The 23,116-nt window shown below is 43.5% G+C and overlaps 1 protein-coding gene across 3 annotated transcripts in view; it reads left to right on the top strand.

The window, feature by feature from the left end:
- The first annotated feature begins 9,683 nt into the window (after positions 1 to 9,683).
- Arp8 (Actin-related protein 8) overlaps positions 9,684 to 23,116 on the top strand; it is a 41,296-nt gene continuing 27,863 nt past the window's right edge. The window contains exons 1-6 of one of the 3 annotated variants that reach the window (XM_065433870.2): positions 9,684 to 9,792; positions 12,200 to 12,370; positions 14,599 to 14,709; positions 15,685 to 15,789; positions 17,770 to 17,943; positions 21,647 to 21,757. In XM_065433870.2, coding sequence (XP_065289942.2) covers positions 9,733 to 9,792; positions 12,200 to 12,370; positions 14,599 to 14,709; positions 15,685 to 15,789; positions 17,770 to 17,943; positions 21,647 to 21,757 — 732 coding nt within the window. In that variant the 5' untranslated portion in view covers positions 9,684 to 9,732. Of the gene's footprint in view, positions 9,907 to 12,199; positions 12,371 to 14,598; positions 14,710 to 15,684; positions 15,790 to 17,769; positions 17,944 to 21,646; positions 21,758 to 23,116 lie in introns of all 3 variants that reach the window. The other 2 variants (XM_065433871.2, XM_070532120.1) reach the window with 2 other exon arrangements.

Raw genomic sequence — 23,116 nt, 5'->3', positions numbered from 1 at the left:
AGCTCGTTTCTAAGGCAACACCGCGTTCACTAGAGGCGCTTTTTTACCGCTTTGAAGCATCAGGGGAGCATAATTGAGGCTGTCAAATGTGTCCGTAAATTTAGCCATGTCACTGGTAGTGGAGTTAACTGGTCGAAGTGCCTCGGGCTCTGGCATGGATCATGGCCAACGAAGCCAGATCATTTTGCCAACGTGCATTGGGTGACGACCCCAGGCAAGTACTTGGGCGTCCCGCTCGATTCCTATCGTGATAGCGAGCAGTACTGGAAAGGGCAGGTCAAAGACACACGGGAGAGAGCTGAGAAGTGGAAAGGCACTAACCTTTCTATTTTTGCCAGAGCCACCGTTTGTAACCTTTTCTTTATCAGCAAGCTTTGGTACGTAATGCAGGTATTGCACTGTTCACGGTCCAACGTTCAGAAGCTACACAGGATTTCGCCGTCTTTGTCTGGGCGTCGGGATGGGAGCGCTGTAGCCGGACCAACTTGTTCCGGAGGGTAAAAGACGGGGGGCTGGGATTGGGCCACCTCTTTGTGCGGCAGCTGGTAAACCGGTTCTTGTTCTTTAGGGACTCAACCGACCCTTTCTTGCGCACGGTATGCCAAATAAGGCTGAGTAGACAAATACCAGAGTATGTGGTTTCAACCGCAGAGGTTTCGGGAGGGATTCGAGGTTTTTACAAAGAAGTTGTATCGAGTGTTCGATTTCTTTCAGTGCGCTTCTCGAATGATTTCCTTTGCGTTGTGAACAAAAAGAAACTGTATTGTGCTTTGTGCGACGTCCTTTTCCCAGTGCCACTGTACAGGTCCTTGTACGGTGGAGGCCCAAGCAGTGATGTTTTAAAAAGAGTAAAGAAAATGCAGGTCCCACCAGGAACAAAGACCTTCTTCTTTAAATTACACATGGGAACATTACCAGTTAAGAAGTTTTTGGAGGCAAAGGGAGTGTATTTACCGTGGGGAACACACTGTTTAATTTGCAAGCAGCCAGAGACAATAGATCATGTTTTTTTAAACTGTTGTGGAGGCGTGTTCTTCTGGGATGTATTGCAGAGGACACTAAAGAAAGAATTTCCACTAGACACGCATGGCATTCGTTACTTAAGCATAGATAACGAGGACGGGGTGCCTTTTGACCTAATTATGCTCTTGGGCCTCCACTGTATTTGGTGCGCGAGAATGGCGGGATACCATGTTGATAAAGATGCGCGGCCTGCACGAATGTATTTCAGGGAACAGATGCACTGGTTTGTCGCTCTCCATAAGGCGACAGAGGAACCACACGAGTGGCTCCCAAGAGTAGAGCCGTTGGTTGACTTGCGCGAATTTTGATTAGACTCAGCCAGTACGATTCTGGTTGAATACGTGCCCAACAGCAAATGTATGTTGTACTTTGTTTTTTGTTACGGTGATTGTTTCCTCTTGTAAATAGTTATGTACTGAAAATCAGGCAATAAAGAAAGGAAAAGAATTCGTGGCTCAGTGGTAACGTCTCCGTTTCACACTCCAGAGACCCGGGTTCGATTCCCACCCAGCCCCTCTTGCAAGTTGTTTTTTATTCATGAAATGCCTGCTGGGATTTATCGCTCACGGCCAACGCCGCAGACGCCGACGACACCGGCTTTTCTGCGACACGAGCTCCTTAACGCTGTCGCGTTAAAATAAAGGCTAGTATGCTTCGCATCCTGGGCTTAACCTGAGCTAAGCCACAGCCATTTTTGCTACTTAACTGTGAACTTCGTAATTGCGAAACGTAAATAAAACTAGGCGCAACGTATTCTTAGCACCTAATTATCATATGATTTGTTTCGGGATAATTTTGATAAAACAAGAGTTATAGCCGTTTTATGTGACCCTACTCCCTCTGTAGATGCCCATGTATTAGCAGCAGGCGGGAACTTCGTAACGTTTACAGCTTCACTGCGAGTTAACTAATTATGGCAAGTAAATGAAACTCGGCGCTGTGACACAGTCGTCTTAGTGGCCAATTTCAGTATAATTTTTTTTCTAGGTACCTAACTTTCCAAGATACCGGAGGTTAGCCACAGACAGCTTCGCTGTAGAATGAGGAACGATGAACGACGAGTTCTTTTAAAAGCAATTGTTAGCGCATATGCGCAATGTATGCAGGGCTTCAGAAGACCCACTGTAAAGGCCAGCTCGTTCTGTTTACTGTATTTATGCAATGTTAATAAAAGTTCGGGTTAAGGTAAGTTAGAAGTAATCGGATACTATTGAATGATTCCTCAATTACTTTCACGGAGGTGTAATTGATAACTGCAATCAACTACATTTTTTTAATGAAGTAGTTGTACTTGTAATCGGTTACTTCATTTTTTTTTTCTGTAACGTGTACAAGCATGACACGAAGGCACCCTATGGACCATTTTTGTCCACGCTGTGGCAGCAGTGCATTCATGACCCCAGAACACTTCCGGTCATGCATTTCTGACAGTCAAATTAGCGAAGAAAACGGAAGTATTTTGCGCATAGTTTACTGTAGGCAAATATTATTGATGTGTTCAGATATAAAGAAAGTGCGGCATGTGTCGACCTCATGTATGGACTTTTTTTGTTGCACTGAGCAATAAAGTTCACTTGTAGAACACTCCAACTTCACAGCAAAACTGATGCCAGCTGGAGGGTTCTGTAAATTTATAGGCTATTGTAACGTGTATTGTTCCAGCGGGCTTAACCGGAAGTCTTCTGGGAAGCCTGTGTGTAAGCATGAAAAGGGTCTATACTACCGGACAACTTTCTGCGGCAGTGAAAGGACAGCTACGGGAGTGGAGCTTCTCCACAAGCGTTACCGCGCCAGGTAGTGGGGCAGCGTTTGGTAGCGCATTTGGTTTCTCGAAAAAAGACGCTCACTTCCACTTGCACCGCTTTCGCGTTTGCCCAGGCGCGGAAAGGAAGAGCCGCAAAGTAAGTCAACTTCAACACTCAGTGCTGTGATGATTTCTCTTATTTAGCTCTTGTAAATAACGTGTTTACGTTTCCTGTTCTCCAGCCTAAGTCAATGCAAACGAAAATGCGGGTCCTTTTTTTTTTTCAGAAGCACTCTCGCTTGTGTGCACTTTGTCCCCGTATCTTTTTCTTCATTGCCACATAAAGTTGTCCGCGAGTAAAGTCAAGTCCAAGATACAGTGTACTGTATCCAAGATGCGTGTTAATGAAGTTGACCGCCAGACTCGGTATTGTGTGAATTGTGTGATAGCGGGCACCGCAAGCAATGGGCGACACAAAAGTTTACCGTGCGTTCTGAAAGTCACCCATTTTCGAGCACAAAACCTGCCTCGTCATATTCAGCTACATTTGGTAACGTTTAGTTAAAAGGGCAATAGAAAATAGCAAAATTCTTTAATTCTAGTTAATCGCCATCAGGCATCTCAATACGTTCAAGAAACGTATTTGACAGAACTGGATGTGGCACCATAGCGGCTATGAGGGCTATTTGCTATGACATCTCACGTGTTTATCATGGTTTCTCGGCTCCGAAACGAATTCGCTATCTCATACAAGGCTTAGACTTCATGGGGCTTCTAGGGTGGCAAGTGATTCCAACTCATGACAGGTTAGCGGTGGGACGCAGTCCCATCTTTGCAGTGTCCTAATTGCCCACTTCAGGAATCCAATAACATGTGCTGCGGCAATGCGTCGTCGGCAATGCGTCCTATTGGAGAGCTTCTGTACATTTTCCAGACCCTTTTTCTTATCGCTATTTTTCAGAACTTTTGTAAATTATTAATGCATGTGGGCAATCTTTAGAGATTTTTGTTAAGATATTCATGTATCATTGCTGTGTTGTTTTACTACTCGCTGCCTTCGTGACTGGGAGCATCTCTAGGAAATCGAACAACGGGATATTTGATAGTATTCCCGATATGACAAGGTTCCGGCGACGTACACGGTCTGGGCAGTCGCACAAGACGTGCCGAAAGTTGACCAACGCGCCTGGGTCGCATCTTTCCGTTCAAGAGTGGCTCTTGGTTGGCGTTGGTTGTATTCTCACTGGTTTGCACGACGGCTGCTGCACTCATTGTAAAGGAGCCAAGAACCGCCGGCGCTGCTATCGGTCCTATTCGAAGGCTGCGTTAAATCACACTAGCGCCTCTACGATATCCTTTCGGGATAGGGTTATCTATAAACATGGAAACATAGGCCAGCCGGCTGCTGATATTCGGATGGCAACAGCGCTAAGGACACGGACGAAGGTACAAGACACATAGAAAAAATATATATAGAAAAGGTGGCAGCGCGACGCGTAGTTTATTCTATGTGCCTTTCATTTTCGTGGGTGTCCTTAGCACTGTTGCTGCCCGAATATGGGCTTTCCATCCTGTGGAAGTAAGCTGGCCAAAATGACTCGCCTGCACAACTTCGCTTGCTGGACCGATTCGCAGCAGTCCAACTCTGTTTCCTGTTTCCAACTCTGTCCAACTCTTTTTTCCGGCGGTAGCAAACAGCCGGAAAAAGCTTTTGAAACCTCCCATTTCCCCTCGGTGGGCCTCTCCATCACCGGCTATCGCTTCGTTCGAGAGATTCAGCTAAGGTAGGCTTGGCCCTACATTCCTGCACGGGACTCCCTATTCGCTACGCGCGTGCCCTACGACGCTGTCTGAGACAGTTTGACAATGTGGAGTCACCGCTTTGTTCGTTATGTTTTTACTCATATATATATATATATATATATATATATATATATATATATATATATATATATATATATATATATATATATATATATATATATATATATATATATATATATATATATATGACATTTGATTGTTTTAATGATACGAGGCGCGTGACTCCAGTGACGTATGGATATGCCGGAGTACGGCACACGATGATTGTACTCATTTTCCCTGCATCTACGATTACACTATCAGACATTCAGTGGCCAGCGTCTCGTGAAGCGTCGCCCGCGCTGTAAAGTGACATTTTTTTTAAAGCTTTCTTTCAGGGCAATGATCGCTTGCGTGCTACTTCGCAACCTGATGCCTTCCAAGGTTAACGTCCTCGCTGTGCGACGAGCGAGAAGAGTACGCGCAACCGAGGCCTTGGATTTTTTTTTTTTATTCTGTCACCTCCATATGAAGCGAACAGACACCGAAATCAGAAAAGGCCTCGGGGAATAGCATAGAATAAGGCATAAGGCATCGCTACAAAATAGCGGCCCTGATCTTCAAACATTCCTCCATTTGCGGGCATTATTTCCTGCACTTTAATAGCACAAATGCACGGACGACTACGCGTTTCCAAAACTACTTGGCCTCAGCCGACGCGATAGTACGCTACATGCACAGAGGTGGCCACAACACAGGCCAGACCATGCTAGGCGCTCGCAGAATGCCTTCTACTTGCACTCAAGAGAAATGCGTGGGTGCAGAGCCCGTTTTCAGTCGTTCAGAAGAGAGAATTTTCGAGTTCTTCGTTTTTTAGCTCTTCGGCGTTATCTTTGGGCCCCGCGTTCTGGCGGAGCAAGCAACACACTCCGGTGTTATCACTCTTAGCAATCGCTCGTAGCGTCTTCGACAAGCGTGAGTACCGAAAGAAGGTATATGTTGTGGGACCATAGAAAGTGATCAAAACGAAAGCAAGATGAAAGCGGGAGCCAACGTTTCGACAAGTGGACTTGTCTTTTTCACGGGACAAGTCCACCTGTCGAAACGTTGGCTCCCGCTTTCACCATGTTCTCGTTTCGATCATCGTCTTGAATTTCCATCTCCCGCCTTCGCTCTGTTTTCCCTAAGGCCGTAGAAAGCGTCACAAACTTGACTCACTAATATTCAGTACACACCAGACTGTCCCCACGGCCGGCCTGCTTTTTTGATAACTGCGTCACAACCCCAGGCGCGGCGAGCGTGCCTCAGAAGTATCCCAAAAAAAGTAACGAAATTAATTACAATAATTTGGTGGTCAGAGAATGCGTGGCGAACTTGTCGCGGTAAGATTCAGTACAGGAGAAACCGCGTCACACGGCCGAGTTGCTTTTCGCTAACTGCGTCACAAAGCCGGGTGCGGCGAGCGTGCCCAAACACTACCAAAATAACTTATAATAATCTTGGGGCTCACAGAAAGCGTCGAAAACATCTCCCAGTACGAGTCATCAAATCAAGTTAACTACGAAAGCACGGCCGAGCTATTTTTCGCTAACTGCGTCGCAAGTCTCGGTTCCGTGCCGTAACGGCCCAAATTGCTTGCAATGCCTCCCAGATGGTCAAACAATATTTCTCACCTTGTCGTAGTCCAAGAAAACGCCGGGAACACAAGAAACAGGCTACATCCAAAAGAGACGGGTCGCCGAACAGGCGAACTTAGCATGCGCAACCATCGCTGGCTTCGGTGGCCTGTCTGGCGCATGACGCATGCATATTTGTCGCGTCTGGCGTGCCGTTAGCTTATTGCTAGGTGACGCAAGAAAAACAAGTCGCAAAGTATAAGTTCACTTATACGCAAAACTTTTTAGTGTTAGCGGGAAAGAATAAAAGAAAATGTCTGTAAGTGCATTTCACGTTCTTTCTTTTTTTCGAGGCTCGCGTCAACGAACGGATGGGATTAACACTAGGCGTGACGTGCTTCCTGTTGTCATTTTTCGCCGGTGTCCCCTCTTGTTGGATTTCCGTTTCTGTGATTGAGGGTCTTTAGTACTGACGGGTTCTAATTTAACGGGTCCAGCACAGCAGCGCGACGCGGCAGTTCCCCGCAAGAACCTAACGCGGAAGCTGGCGCTTTGGACACTCTCCCAGTATTTCTACACTTTTACACTCTTAGGCTTTGGCTTGCCACCCTTTGGCTTGCCCCTTCACCCTTTGGCTTGCCCCTTCTGCCACACAACAATAATCGTTATCTGCCTTGATGCGTTTCCTTTCTTTAACGCTGCGAGCCCAGAACTTTCCAGTAACGAACGGCACGCGCGTTATCAGAAGAGGCACTCCAAAGGGTGTAAACTGTTCTATGCTGATAACGCGCGTGCCGTTCGTTACTGAAAAGTACCGGGCTTGCAGCGTTAAAGAAAGGAAATGCATCAAGGCAGATAACGATTATTGTTGTGTGGCAGAAGGGGCAAGCCAAAAGGTGTAACTTTGCCTAAGAGTGTAGGTCACTCTAGTATCATATACTTAGCAAAAACAAGAATCAAATACTGTCGGTAATCAGACAGTTACGTACGCCCAGAACTATATTCCGCTGCGCAATGATATTGCCCGTTTCCGCCTTGTGCACTTGTGCAAGCACTTGTGCATTTGAGTTCATCTCGGTTGGATATATATATATATATATATATATATATATATATATATATATATGCTTAATACAGTGGCTGCAGTACTCTGGTCATCTCAAGTCGGGAGTCCACGGAGCTGTCGACTCAATAATTGTGGTGAAAAGCCTCAAATCATATCGACAACGCCACAAACAATTACAACCTATTTCATACAACCCGTTCAAAACGCGTGGCAACTGAAGCGTGGCATCAGACTTTTAGAAAGGCTACACAAAACGTCACCGAAAGGGAGGGTAGTAGTCACGTGATAGGACAAACAACAGAAGAGCTCGCCAGTATAATGTCGGCAATACAGTTACCGTGTCGCCGACAGCTGCCAAATCGGCCTTTTTCGCTTCTTTTGGAAACGCAGGACGATGCTTATTATTACTCCCGTGTGTGCGTGTGTGTGTGTGTGTGTGCGTGTGTGTGTGTGTGTGTGTGTGTGTGTGTGTGTGTGTGTGTGTGTGTGTGTGTGTGTGTGTGTGTGTGTGTGTGTGTGTGTGTGTGTGTGTGTGTGTGTGTGTGTGTGTGTGTGTGTGTGTGTGTGTGTGGTTTCGATGACGTACGAAACGCCTTCGGAGGAGTTGAGGCGCCGTAGCGAAATGACTGCGCATACGGCTATCCAATTAACCAATAAAAACAAGGATACACTTTTTCTGTCAAGACTCTTCAATAAGAAGTGAAATATACCTGGTAGTTCCTATGGATGTGGCTAGCTTGTATGCAAACTCATTTCCTCCACCCGGGCCCGGGGTCCTGCAAGTCCGTATGTACAGGCAACTCTAAATTTGGAGTCATTTGCCGGGTTTGGCTTAGCGTACAGTGTTGCTTAGCGGTAGCGCTATGTGTACATGGGTCTTCAATACATTTCAAGGCTTCAAAGAAGCCAATAAAGAAAGAAAAACTAGGATTTTAGGTGCCATAACAACGTTATGATTATTAGGCACGCCATGAGCACGCCGTAGTGGAGGATTCCGGATTAATTTCACCACCTGGGGCACTTTAACGTGCGCCCAATGCACGGTACAGGGGCGTTTTTGCACTTAGCCCATATCGCAATGCGGCTCCCGTGGCCGGGATTTGACTCCACGCCTTTCAGGCTTAGTAGCGCTACGCCAAAGACGCCACCACGGCGTGTGGAGTCGAAGATGGTTACGGACCCCCGTTGCTGTAAAGCGATGTTCAGATTGCGAGGAGTGCGGCCTGAGCGGTCGTCGCATTATTCAACTTACATGCACATCCTAATTAGCCTCTCCGCTCAATGGCCTCCACCAAGCCAGCGCCAGTCGTTCTTTTTCGAGTGCAGCGTGAGTCAAGATTGCATTTGCGGTATTTGGTATGTGCTTGTGGGAGAGGTTCTCCCTTGCCTCATCGTTTCCATCCACTATTGGCTTTGTTGCCTTGAAGGGATATAGCTTAGGAAAGGCAAGATGGTTTTCGTTGTTATCTGGGTCATTAGTTTTACTGACCTGACCCATGTTCCGGTATTTTGGATTATGTCTTCTACTGGTGACCCGAATGCGAGTTCATGCAGCCTGCATGTTGTGAACTTCGAAAGGGAGCCCTGTAGTCATCTTAATTAAATGCTTGGTGTAAAAAATAGAAATAATTACCTTAGGCCTCTTTTTATACATTTATACCATACATTAACAACATTGTCTATGGAAACAAAATGAAAGCAATTTATTCCTTGATCTCACAGAACCGTAAAGTGAAGTGAAAAACTTCGGTTTTGAACGGGAAGCCCGTAAATGGAGCCTATTTTGCGACCTTTCAATTTGCTTTCTGACAATGATTTTCACTCGGGATAATATTCACGTGTGTTCTTTGCTACTTTCTAAATGCGCAGCAGAATATATTGAGTCCGTCTTATGTACCGCCGCTTTCAATTTTAGCGGCAAAATTTTGAAAACCCCGAAACGTCCAATATTTGGGGTACTTTTTTTTGAGTACAGAATAAAGCGATGAATAGTGACGTATAAGCTGCTTGCTCAGCTCGCTGCCCGAGACCTCTGTTTTAAGGCAGCGCGCAATCAAAACTAGAGGTAATCGAATCTTACCGATGGACGTTGATGACAGCCATCGTTTTCCAAAACAATGTCCTCCGAGACTACGCGATTGCTTTCGGCACTTGTAGTCATCAAAAGCGAAGCCTTCGAGAGTTGCTTTTTGCGACTAGGTGGGAGTTGTTGCTGAAGCTCAAACTCCACTGACTTTAATGGAACGTAGTTTGGACCACAGGTATTACAAGTTAGAAAGCTGTTTGCATCTTGTATGGGAGTGGAGCTTCAAATTTTTCAGAGGCCCATAGTACATTTGCTAAACCATTTTATGAACACACTTTGTTAGCAAAAGCTTGTCCGCGAACCTGTAGGTAGTTTTGTTTTAGACATGACCTCTAACCATAGGCGTTCTGCGGTTTTAGGTTAGCAACAATGTAGTCAATCCATTTTTAAGAAGATGGCGCCGACACCGCCGAAAAAGCAACCGGTGTCATTATTTCCGGAGCCTTCAGTGGAGGTAACAGTTATTACAGTGCTGAGCAATTAAAAATGTCTCGAAATACAGTGCCTCAAAGTATATTACTTTGGTAACGATTGCACTACGTGCGCAACAAAAACAGCATGTCCAGCGGTATGTTCATTGTCGGAAGGCATGATCTCTGGCGACTGTTTACACGCAAAACTCTAAATCTGTCGTGTATGTTACGTTAATGCAAAGCGATCTGCCAATTTGGCTGCACTTTCTTCGCCACTTCTTAACAGTGCGCTGTGTCGCAGTAATTCTTGTCACGCGAGTTCATTACGGCACTGGCAATAGTTTCACTGCGCGTGCAAATATTGGACAAGTGAAACATGTGCTGTGTCGTCTGCTTTTGGCGGCTGCCAACGTATAAAGCCACCTCTTCTTTCTTGACGTTATAATATGTCTGGTGGTAATACTCTATGGTGGCAACGAAGCGGCTCACTCTTCACGAAATGCACCACACGAGGAAGCCGCCTTACCAATAGAAATTTAGCACTTTCCAAGTCTCTGCGAACGTCTAGATGACCGCTCCGCTTCCGAGCATTGCCAGTTAAACTGTTATGATCAAAAAGCAGAAAGCTCTTTCTGATCCACACTGTTGTTTTTAGTACACTGCGGGCAATCCCTTCAGTATCGCGGTGGTTTATTGTTGCTGGCACAATTAACTGGGATCTTTAGTGCACTGTACCCGCGTCACTAATGGGGAAGCGCAGCTCGATGCCGTCTGCACTGCCTGTACAGAACTTCAAAGGAACAAGTGCAGGAGTGCCGTAAACTCAGAATCGAAACTCTATTCACAAGAAAGCTGCTAAGTAAGCTGTTGTCCCTTTATTCATGTAACGATGACTTGAAAAGAGCATCGTCGTAGCAATGGCCACTCGCAATTGGCACTTATGGGGAAAAAGAAAGAAACTGATGATATGGGTCATGGTTCCTGTGTGGTGTTAGATTGATTAGAGTGCTGCAGCAGGTCTGTGCTGGCGCACTGAAACAGTATATGAGAGTGCTACACTCCCTGAACAATCGCCTTATGCCCTTTCGATTCATCGTGCAATATGCAATGGCTCACACCAGTTGACTGCTTCTGGAGAATCGACCCCTGCCTCTTGCAAGAACCCTCGACAACTTCTCACAAATGCAGGCGTACACAAAACCTTTGCAACATGAAACAAACAGTTGCATGTAAACACAATAATGAAGATACTTCCTTAACTAGTTTGAATGAACTAGTGCATTAAAGGAACTAATTCCATTCAAGCAATGTGAATGAATGAAATGATGTTCTAAAAGGTCAATGAGCTCATGCATTCGAAGCAATGTCTTGGCTCATGCTTAGGTGCACCTATGTGTGGTAGTGACAACTACTTGTGTGCCTGCAAATAAAGTATATATGCAAGACTCCTGACATGTTGACCAATGGAGACATACACACATACTCACACACACTGAAAAAAGAAAATGGCAATCATTATGCATCATGTGGACCTATTTCTGTGCAATTATGCTGCATGGTGGCAGGTAACTGAACTTGAGAGAGGGAGACTAGACGGAAAGGCAGGGATGTTAACCAAGCTTTGGCCCATTTGGCTACCCTACTGAAATTGAGGTGCTAGTTAAAGTATGCACGTAGAAAGCAACCTGTTGCTGTAAAATTTTAGAATTCATTCTTGGTAGAACTCGCTCCCAGTGGTTTGTCCATGTTCATTTTCTATGGTAGGTCACCAGATTGCATGATTCACATGTATATGCGATTCAAGAAATACCTGCTGCATTGGCTCGGCAGTCATGGTGCTCCACTGCTGCGCACAAGGTCATTAGTTCAATCCCCAATTTTTACAGCTGAATTCCAGTGGGGATGGAATGCAATACTGCACGTATATTTAAATTTAGGTACCCAGAAAAAAAAAAGAAAACTCACCGCTACAATGTTCATCCAGAACCATCCGCTACAGTGTCTCCAGGGTCCCAGTGCTGCTTTGGAATGTTAAACTCCACTAATCACTCAACTGAAATATTTGCCATTGATATGTTCTGGTGATATAAGGGTGACAATATAACTGATTATATAACTGGTGATATGTAAGAACATAATCTTCCCTGCAATATTAATCCTTTCTTTGTCTTTGTTACCTCATCACCACCTATTCCCTAGAATAGCAGCTTGGGCTTGTTGGTTTTCCATCCTGCTGTTAACAGCGCAAAACGTAGACAAGAGACGCTCTTGTAGACAACAGTGCTTGTGGTGTCTTGTCTTCTCTCTTGTCTACATTTTGCGCTGTTAACAGCAGGACCTATTCCCTGTAGCTGAGTGATCATCACTGTACTTATTTGAAAGATCGGGAATAGTTTTCATGAAGTGTGACCACTTTGCACATTCTCTGGTATATTTTGTATTTTACAGCCCATTCAAGCTGCAGCTATCGTAGTGATTCACCCAGGGTCTATGTTCTTGAGGATAGGACGAGCTTCTGACTCCTACCCTCATACGATACCGCACGTGATTGCAAGGCCATGCCTGTCGGAAACCTCGCCACCTCATGTTGACCCAATCCTTGTTCCTGAGGTTGAAATGGTAAATGTTTTGCATACGTTTTGCTCATTAGTCTTGTACAGGTTCTGAAAACTGACCAGAACCCCTCAAGTAATGGATCATTTGCCAAATTCTTGAAGGTGGCTTCACTCTTATGCTCCACTTTTACCAAAAATGCTAGTCCACAAACTAAGTGTCTAACCAAAGTGCAGAATGCTTTGGGTAAAATGTTACAGCAGCTTTTGTGTATATGGAATTGGCTTCATAATTCAAATTTATCTGCTTTGCTGTGGCTTGATTATCTTTATATAAGTTTTGGATCAGATTGGGACTCGTCATAAAATTTTTATTGTTGCGCACAAGAACGAGTACTTTTTTTTTCACTTGCTGATTCTTGCAAGTTTTCATTACTTAATAAATTCAGTATATTGTCATGCTTTCAAATCACTGGCACAGTAGGAAGTTCTAAAAAAAGGTGACAGCACACTAATACATAACTGCCGCCCTATTTGTATTTCACCTTTTTTAGGCAAAGTTCTAGAGAAATTAATCAAATTGCCTATAACCAAATATCTCACTCAATTTAATATTCTCTCTCCATGCCAATTTGGCTTTTGTAATGGATACTCCACAGATTTGGCACTCGTACATCTAACTGACCAATAAAAAAAAAATAAAAATTACGAAGGTCTATTTGCAGGTTCAGTTTCCACCGATCTAACAAAGGCATTCGACTGCTTAAACCTTAGTATCCTTTTTGCTCTCTCACTATTAAAAAGTTACTTATCAAACAGAGTTCAGGTTGTGTCTAATGTCTATTCCACACAACAAACCACTAACATTGGCATCCCACAAGGATCCATCTTAGAACCACTACTGTTTTTGATTTACATTAATGATCTATCTAACGGTTTGTGGTCTACTAAGTGCATTCTGTATGCTGATGATATTACCATATTTGCCTCTGATAAAAACATGTCACTTCTTATTAACAAGCTAAATGCTGATCTAGAAAATGTTTTAAGTTGGTGTAATGCTAACCTATTATCTAATAATGCCACCAAGACTAAGTTTGTTGTATTTTCCTCACATCAACAACATTCGGCATCCTCCCCTTTAACTTTTGGCTCGCACTCTATCTCTCCCAGTCCATGCTCATCTTTCCTTGGGATTTCTCTTGACTGCAACTTCAAATATAAAGATCACATTTCTCACATAAAAAACAAAATAGCATACAGTTTTGCATTCAAATTAAAACTCGTCCCTACTTTACAAATAATACATTAATCTCGCTATACCACTCATTTATTCATTCTCATATTACCTATGGCATAATATGCTGGAGTAACACTTATAACACTCACTTGGCATCCCTCCAGGTAATCCAGGACTAATCCATAAGAATTATTACTAGCAGTTCACGCTTTGCAAATGGAAAATCACTACTATATAAAAACAACATTCTAACCATTTCAGAACTCACCAGATATAATCTAGGGGATCTTATTCTACAAATATATGACTGAGGAACTACCATCGATCTGCTCCTCACCTTGTGACCTGATAGCTCATAGTCACACTAGATTTGCACTCAATAATAATTTCCGTCTACCTAAAGTGCATACTAACTAGGGTAAACAGACTGTGGAATTTTCCTCAGTATCATTTTGGAATACTCTACCACCTATAATCAAAAATGAAAAAAAAAATTATACCAATTTGAAAAAGAACTAAAGGCATATATAATAAATACTTACTGATATTGTCTGTTCCTTTTTTCTAATTTTATTCTGATTTTTATATTGTCATGCTGTTAACAAGTGTTCTTATTACTGATATGCTATAAACATGTTTTGATATTACTCTTAGCTCTCATCTGTACTACAGTTGCTTTAAACGTTGTATACCATGATAAGTGTCCTTAAAGGAGGTCCTGACACAGTCTTCGACTATGGGACCTCATTATGTATACTAAGCACATGTAATTTTTTGTATTTTACCAATAAATAAATGATCGAATTACGAAATTATGGTGTCATTTTCCTGCCTGTGAATAGATTGTTCATCATTGTCTTATAACATAATTATTACCTGCATGCTCATTGACCTCCTCCTTCTCTATACTCTCTTTCTGGTGACTTATTTATTGTTCTCCCTTTTTTCTCTTTCCTTCTTTCTAATAGTCTGCAACTATTGCTAGCTAATGAAGAAACTGCAAGGTGATATTTTAAGCCAGTATTATTAAATACATGTTTTACGTTTTCACTCAGGAGCCAGAAGTGGTGGCCACCATTGAAGAAGGGTGCGAGGTTGTCGGGAACCTTTTGGCATCGTGTTTGACTTCAGAAGGAAGGATACGCTACACCTTCCCCACTGACAAGGCAAGTGCTTTTTTTCTAGATCGTGAACACCGTCACATGCAGACCATGGTAAAACAAGCATTACATGCAGTTTATTAACTTCTGATGGTTTAGCTTAACTTATTCCAACTCATCATTGCTTCCTATTCATTGTTCGCTGTAAATGTTAGATGCTTCGAGCTCTAATTTGCAGCCTGGGGTTTGCTTTAAGGTTGCTTTCATAACATGGCCTCACTTTAAAGGACATCGCCTCACGAATCTCCTGCTGCAAAAATGTTTCGAATCCTTCAAGTGTAAGCAGTGTTATAGGCACTCATTGCACCGATGCACACCTTTCTTTCCCCTTTCGTCTCCACTAGCACACAGGAAGCTACACAGGGGGCATGGCAATGGAATGAGGCCCCAGCCAAAAGCTTTCTTTTCTTCTTCTTCTTTTTTTTTTCTTTAGAGCACAGCTTTTAGGCGCTCATCCCTGCGGCAAGTGTTGGCATCCCTCATAACCAAGCAAATGAGCACAGCGAAGGATGGTAGTGCAAACACAATGAAAGATGGCAATAGCAAAGAGAGCGAGATGAGGAAATGAGGAGAAGGAGGCAGGCAGTGGAACCATGAGACAGAAAGTGGAGGAGTAGGGCATGGTGAAATCATGAAAAGAAAAGCGTAGTGCTACGCAAAACGGACTCTGCGGAGACAATGGTTATGAGATAACACCAGAGTAGCATGTGTCGTCTGTATGGAAACAAAGCCCTGTATGAGCGGAGGTCTGGCTGCAGTAGCAGCTGCTGTGAATAGGGCCACGCATCAGCCACACGCTGCCTCTCGCGATCTCCCGATTAGCGAAGCAGTCACACCGCACTTTGCATCGTTTGCAACATGCCGCGCGAGGCAGATTATCCTCACAGGCCAATACATCGCCAAGTAAAAACACGTACAGAGCTGCACTCAAATTTCGCATTAGGGAGTATGGTAATCGTCGGTGAATTTTTTTCTTCCCAGATTCATCACTTCAATCAGCATGTGAAGCCAACAATCATTGAAGAAAGGTGTGACCTCAATTGGACTAATACTGATCGAGCACAGGAATATTATGTTGGAGAGGAGGTGAGTACTATTTTGTTTGGTGAGATATAAATATCTCATCGCATCCACGTGAAGTTGTGAACTTATTCTTGCGCGTCTTGTGTTCTAATAACAGGGTATAGTAGGCAATGTAGTTTGACATTAAAGTGTTATTGTGGTACTTCAGAACAGGTACTATGCATAGTAGTAGTAGATTTTTCTGTTGCAGCAATCCAACACATTCAATTCATTGTACCTGGGCCAAAAATTGAACCAGTTGCTTATTGCTCGTTTTCTGTGAAAGCCTCATAAACCGACACACTTCACTTAGAAGAAAGATCCAGCATCAGAGTTTAGTTGCAACTGAGGAAATTCCACGAACCACGGAAGTTACGTGCAATAAAATTAAAAGATTATAAAATAATCGGGGTGTAAACTATTCATATTTTATCTAAAGCAAGGACTTTCCTTTGCAAATGAAGCCACTGTCACCTCATTCTCCAGATGTGTTTTCATGATCAAGATTAACTGCCATCACTTCATAAATTGGCTCTGCATTTCAATATTGTCATGGTCTTGTGTGGCAAGGAAGCAAGTCCACGGCTATGGGCTTTGAGAGAGGATGGGAAGTTATGACTACATTTTTCATGCCATCTCTTCGACAAGTCCTTTGTTGATACAGAGGTCAGCCTGCTGAAATGAGTGCTTCCTGTGTACCAGGATCATGTAGCACCATCATCATCATTGCTATTCACATCATCACATGTCACAGTTGCCACCACAAATCTGCGGTAGGTTGGCTCGCGAGTTACGAGCAAACGGAATACGCTTGCGTTCTAAGCCAAACTTGACGCTACAGTCATTGGTCTGCTTGCCGCTTCACCTTCCTATATAATGTAGGGATGATGGCTCGTCACATTGGCTGCTGTCATGTCGTCTTACAATTACGTTATATTTGCTGCCTTTCATTTTTTTTTTTGCATATTTTCAGCTCAAGGACCACTGCACGAGAACCTCGGCACCACCTTTTGTGGCAGTGGCTGTTTACCTGTTTGGCTCTTGCAACTTGTTTTCATGACTTATTGCTATAACTTTCTCCAATAGTAGCACTTTGCCTTAATAAACTTGTTTGTATATGTAACTTATCTGGTTGGGAAACAGCTTCTTGCGCTAACGGCGGCATCTGGGTTGTACTTGAGTGGCCCTACATCATTTACTCTTCATACTAAATTTAAACAATGCCCATATATGATACATATAGTGTGCCATTATAGTTGACTTTCGTAGAGTCGTGTAGTTTCCATGTCACATTGCTTACAAGATCCAAGAAGTTACATAGAAGTCGCCCGTTGTTGCCTCCTCTGGGACCAACTTTGCTAATATTGCTCTCAATGTCAAACGTAGAATCCAGCTTTGCATGAATTGTGGTAATATGCTACAAAAACGAGAAAATTCGCTTGCCACATAGGAAGCACAGTAACTCACAATGACTTGCTTACAATGCTTTAACACATGCTAACCCAACGGTAAGCTAAATGGGCTAGTTGGTACATACTTTGCAAAGGAAAAGGACAAGGGAGATGACAGACACAAACACAGTGTGTGTTGCCTCCCTTGTACTGTTCTTTCTTAAGCGCTGTTCCTTTGCAGAAACATACTGCACTGTGAGTTGTATAAAAGTTCGATGTGAAAAGCCCTGCCCAGCCAGCTGGTCAGCCTCAAGTCCCCAAACATTCAAGGGTAAGCTCGGATTCGACACCAAAAGACTGTTCTGTCTCACGGTCAAGCTTCGCTGAAAATATGACTTCGGTCCGACAGTGACATGGAAACGTTACGTGTACCACTACGAGTATTTGCTGTTTGTGACCCTGCGCAAAGACAGCGAGCCTTAATTTACATAATTATGCACTGCTGATGGTCTTTTTGCTTGACACTTTAAAATCAATCTCAGAATTTTTCTTCATTATTTACAGAACTGCATTGACTCTATGTATTGATTTTTCCATGTGTTCTATATTTTAGGTGCTGTACCTAAACCCTGAGCAGCAGTTCCACATACACTGGCCCATCAGGAGGGGCCGGTTAAATGTGCACTCGGGCGTTGGAGGTTCCCTGGTGTCTGTGTTGGCCCATCTGGAAGCCATCTGGGGCACAGCCATTCAGCAGTATCTTGAGATTCCTCTGAAAGACCTCAAGGTGAGACCAGCATGTAGCTTTGTACTATACACATGCAGTCGAGTCTCGATAATTCAAACTCAAAGGGGTTTAAGGATTTGTTCAAATTAAAGGAAGCTAATTGAATGGAGGACTTACCTGCACTGACGCATGTGCACTGAGCTAACACATGAGCGGTTAGTTCCACAAGATTTGTTCACATCTATTTACAAATTACAGCCAGTTATTAGGTAGATCGGTGCTCGTACTGTGATAGGTGACGGCGGGTGCACGCGCGTATAATTAAAAGAAACACACCAGCTCCCGTGACAATGGCCCCTTCAAACTTTTGGTATGCTTCACCGCATAATACTGCTGTATTGGGACGAAGCTATGGGACTTTTGGAAACCGACATCATGCAACGCGCTGTGCATTTCGCGCTCAGAAGCCATTGGCGAGGATCACAAAGGTGGAGTCGGCACCATTGCTAACAGCAGCGAATTGTTTCAATGAAAAACACGGCACCGTACATCAAGAAGCTTGGTAGCGAACGTCGAAGTAGCTAGTCGTTGCCGCGGTGTGGCTACGGCTGCCAGCGGATCTACTTGCGAGAGCGCCGGCTCGAGGCAGCGTGATAATAAAAATGGCGGGGGTGGTGGCTTTGATTAATGCCGTTTCGGACCTGTGGTCATTGCAAAAAATGTGGAAAATCGGACGGCAAAGGATTTTTGCCTCTGAATTTTCAAACATTCTTATGCATTGACTCCATGGAGTACATGGTGGTGGTGCAACACTAACAGAAATCACTAACCCGTCACTAGCAGAAATAATCGGTGATGCGCGCTTGCACACGCCTGCGTGCAAATTTCCACACATTTTTTTTTTCTTTGCACGCGACGTTGAATCTTTCCTAAGCTCTTCCTCTATGGCGGCGTCATAGGAATGCTCGTCGGAGGTGCCGCCATGTGATTAGGTGCGCTGCTGACAGCGTTGTCGGAGTGCAGTATGTTCCAATTAACCGTCGCAAATACTTGTGTGCTCGAATTACCAGGTGTTTTCACCCGTTGGAATACGCATAACTTTGATGGGACCACGGCGTCAGTTCAAATATACCGAATGTTCGAATTAAGTGTGAATTCACGAGATTCAACTGTACCTGTACAGCCAATCAGAATATGAGATAGAAACTGTTTGAATATTTTAAAAGATTATGCAGATGTAATGCACATGTTGGAATGCATGTAAAGCGAAGCTTTTGTGAAGCAGTTCATTAAATGCTATAATACTGTTTGTCTTCTGCACCATGTTTTGTAGTATAGCCTGTCTGTCCGGCAGAATGTCTAGATGTGGAGACGTGCACCAAGCAACCCATGTGACCACGCATTGCACTTTCCCTCTGAGATCAGCCCACTTTTCATTGTGCTATCTCCGGACAGGATGCACGGATTATAGTATAACCTTGTTGATATAATCCCGTTCTGTACAATTTCTCGGCACCAACGTTCATGATTGAGAACACAAAAACTGACCCAATACAGTTCCACTTATATTTTACCAGTTCATACGTTCCTGTAAAACACGGTCTTGTGGCACCATCGTTCAGTAGATAGCCAAACTGCGATCATATAATACGTGTTCCGGACATTAGATCCCAAGTGAACTAGAAAAGAAGGGAAGCAGGTAGATCGAGAACAATAGCCGCTAAATTGCTTGCAGTTCCCTGCGTTGCATCTTCTAAGGGTTAGATGGTCTACTGCATGAGCAAAACTTTGAATGTCTGAATGCTATGCTAGTGAAGTTTATTTCCACATTTAATGTCTTCATGGACAAAACTCAGCCACTGTTTCTAGTCAGGTAGTTACATGTCTACCAAGAAAGGCTCAGCCATCATATCAAATCATGGCAGTGATTGGCAGTAGAATGCCATACAGACGTGCTGTCTGTATTGAAAGGGAAACTAAAGGCAAATATTAAGTCAACCTAAAGTGATAGATTAGTGTCCAGAATCTCTAAGTTGTCAATATTATCCTGAACATAGCCTTAACAACAGAGAAATTGAGTTAAATGTAGGACATGATTAGAGGCTCCCCCGGGGCATTCAAGGACTTGCCCGATGATGAAAGCACTCCTTAGTTAAATTCTGTCACTAGTAGTGAACCACTCGTTGCAAAATGCATCCTTGTACTGTACTATAAGTCGAAATAAAGTGCTACTTGTCCAGTTCTATATAATTTTTAGAAAAATGAAGAACTCATTTAAGTTACCCTTGACGATGACGTGGGCGGTCAAAACCTTTCATTTTCGCTCGACCTCGTGCTGCCCACGCTTTTGAGTTTGAGTAGCTTCGATGTCGCGTAGTGCTGTGCTGGTTTTGCTGGCTCACGAAAGGCCACGGCGGCCGCATTTCGATGAGGGTAAAATGCGAAAATGCCTGTGTACTTAGATTTAGGCGCACGTTAAAGAACCCCAGGTGGTCGAAATTTCTGGAGTCCTCCACTACGGCATGCCTCATAATCAGAAAGTGGTTTTGGCATGTTAAACCCCATAATTTAATTTTTTTGGCTCACGAAATTCGCACAAACTGCAAGTAGCAGAGGATTCAACTTCCATGTGAGGTCGTGGGATGACCAAATGGTCTATGACACTTGACCAAAAATGTTACTCCTTTACTCACCGATGGCAGCAAAGGACTGTGATGGTGTATGCAGCGTCACCACTCCCCCTGTTGGGTAGCGGGAGATTTTATTTTCGAAAAAAGCATTCGGGACCCTTCAGATGCAATTTTCTCGTAAACTAAGTTTTTTCTTGGCATGAAACAACCCTTGCAAGGTTTCTGGAATGTTATTTAAACAGTCCATGTCGACTTAGCATTTTCCATTAGTGTCCTTTAACCCACACTGTATGTCCTTGTTTGATGCCATTCCTTCCTCGCTATTTTCCAAACCAGCCACTACTGACTGCGTCATCATTGGTTCACCATACCACAGTTCGGTTCCTTTTTTCATGCTGCTTCCGTGTTGCTTCATGCATATTTAAAACAAGGCTTTTTATTTTTTCTTTATTTATTCTTTTTTAATTCATTTTTTCAACCCTCCCAAACTTTGCAGACTACTGCTGTCTTGCTGAATAGCTAACTCACAAGGCAGCACTCTTATAATGTATTAAGTTATTATATAGTCATTTGTTCTACCCATACAGATGTTCTGGTGACAGGCTCTGTTTTCTGTCAAATTATGCAGTTAAGCAACAAACAGTACTTACATATCCTTACTGCAACATATATGCCTTCAAGCACATAATTTTTTTTGATAAAGCAAAGCTATTTCTGACTTCTTACCTGTGGTTTGGTGCTTCTGCTCAGTCAGTCTTTGGTCAAGTAAAGTGGGCCAATCCTGGAGATAGTGTAATCTGCGATTGCATGAGTCGCGTGACTCACATGTTGGGGGTCTCCAGGTCTTGTCGATTTGCCAAGCAGGTGCGCAGTTGGTATGCTGCCATAAATTTTGCAGAAAAATTATTAATGTTATAGCACCTAGTTAACCGCTTCACAAAAGGTTTGCTTCACATGAATTTCAACATGGGCATTGGATATGCATAATTTTTTTAGTTTTCTCTTTCTTTGTGTCTGTACTTAGGTGCATGCATGTGTGGACATGAAGGGTCTTGCACTGCTAGTAGTGTGATTAAAAAAAAACTGACATCTTTGAGTCTTGCCTCTGATTAAGTCTTCCTGTATTGTTTAAGCACTACAGGGCAGTACTGGTCATACCAGACGTGCACGCCAGAGATCACGTTCGAGAACTGATGCAGCTCCTGCTCTGCAAGATGGGCTTTGGTGGCTGCTTTGTTGCCTTGGTGAGCCACAGAACTTTTGTGCCTGCTCTTTTACGTGCAAAGAAAAAAGCTTTCGACTCCACTGCTGTAATGCTTGTAATGCTTCAATGTATTTCGTATTTGGTTCTTCTTTCCAAACCATTTCACTGCTGTTGGGCTCCTGTAACGTTTACTAATTGCTGTTGCCCCTCGCACCTTACTAAAAGACTTTGGTGTCCTTTCTTGTGCGATAGGTAGCAGATGTATATTTGTCAGAGCTCTGCCATCTTTTATTTTGTTTATTTATTTATGTTTAGAGTGAAGCTCTCTTTGCTTCTTTCTCTCATTTTGTGGGTGCTGGCTGCACCTGCCGTTGTTGCATAGTGGCTATGGGGTTGGGCTGCTAAGCACGAGGTCGCGGGATCAGTTTCGATGGGGGCGAAATGCGAAAACACCCGTGTACTTAGATTTAGGTGCACGTTAAAGAACCCCAAGTGGTCAAAATTTCTGGAGTCTCCCACTATGGCGTGCCTCATAATCAGAAAGTGGTTTTGGCACGTAAAACCCCACAATTTTTTTTTTTTTGGGGTGCTGGCTGTTGTTGCCTTTCCGATTAATACAACCTGGGTCACAGCGTATGTGCCCAAATATGCAACTTAGCTCTCTGGGTGTGTGCAGGAAAGCATGTAAAACTGGGTATATGTCCAAATAGACAAGTTGGGTCACTGAGTATGGTCAACTGGTCATGTGGCACTGGGTATGTGGATATTCCTTGCCAGTCCCTCAGAATGGGTGTGTGCCACTGGGTAGGTGCCCAAAGAGAAAAGCATAACGAAAGACAAGAAGTGAAAAAGCCGGCAGCAGGAAATTGAAGTCAGTTACAGATTAGTGAAGAAGTAAAAGTGAAGCCTTTTCAGTGAACATCAAAGAAAGCTTTGCTTATAACCAATTCCCACACGTACATGAGTTCCATCAATTTCTAAATTAAATAAAGCAAATTTTGTTTGCCTGGATTGTTTGTGTCGCATAATTGTAACAAAAAAGACAACCTGTACTAGTATAAAAAGTAATCTGCCATTGAAGGTAGGGATTTTTGTGCTTTAGGCTAGGGAAGTTGTGAGCAGGTGGCTGGTATTGCAAGCCACATTTTTTGACGCACCTGCTTTTTTTTTTTCATGGGTGCCCAATTATTGAACTTACCATATTCCAAGCATTGTGTGACCTGCAGTGCAAGCATAAAGCAGCAACTGAAATTTCATCTGTCATGTGATGTTGTGTATATAATGTCATTTAAATGTGTAAGCATTTCTATGCCTACCCAATGAAAGAAACCTGCCTTCCCGTCCATCACGTAAGACGATCACTTTCAAGATATGGCCCGCAGCAGCAAGCGAATTCAAT

This window comes from Dermacentor albipictus, chromosome 1 (genome assembly GCF_038994185.2).
Source record: "Dermacentor albipictus isolate Rhodes 1998 colony chromosome 1, USDA_Dalb.pri_finalv2, whole genome shotgun sequence".
NCBI lineage: Eukaryota > Metazoa > Arthropoda > Arachnida > Ixodida > Ixodidae > Dermacentor > Dermacentor albipictus.
Note: the sequence above shows the minus strand (reverse complement) of the source record. Positions and strands in the feature narration are given on the sequence as shown.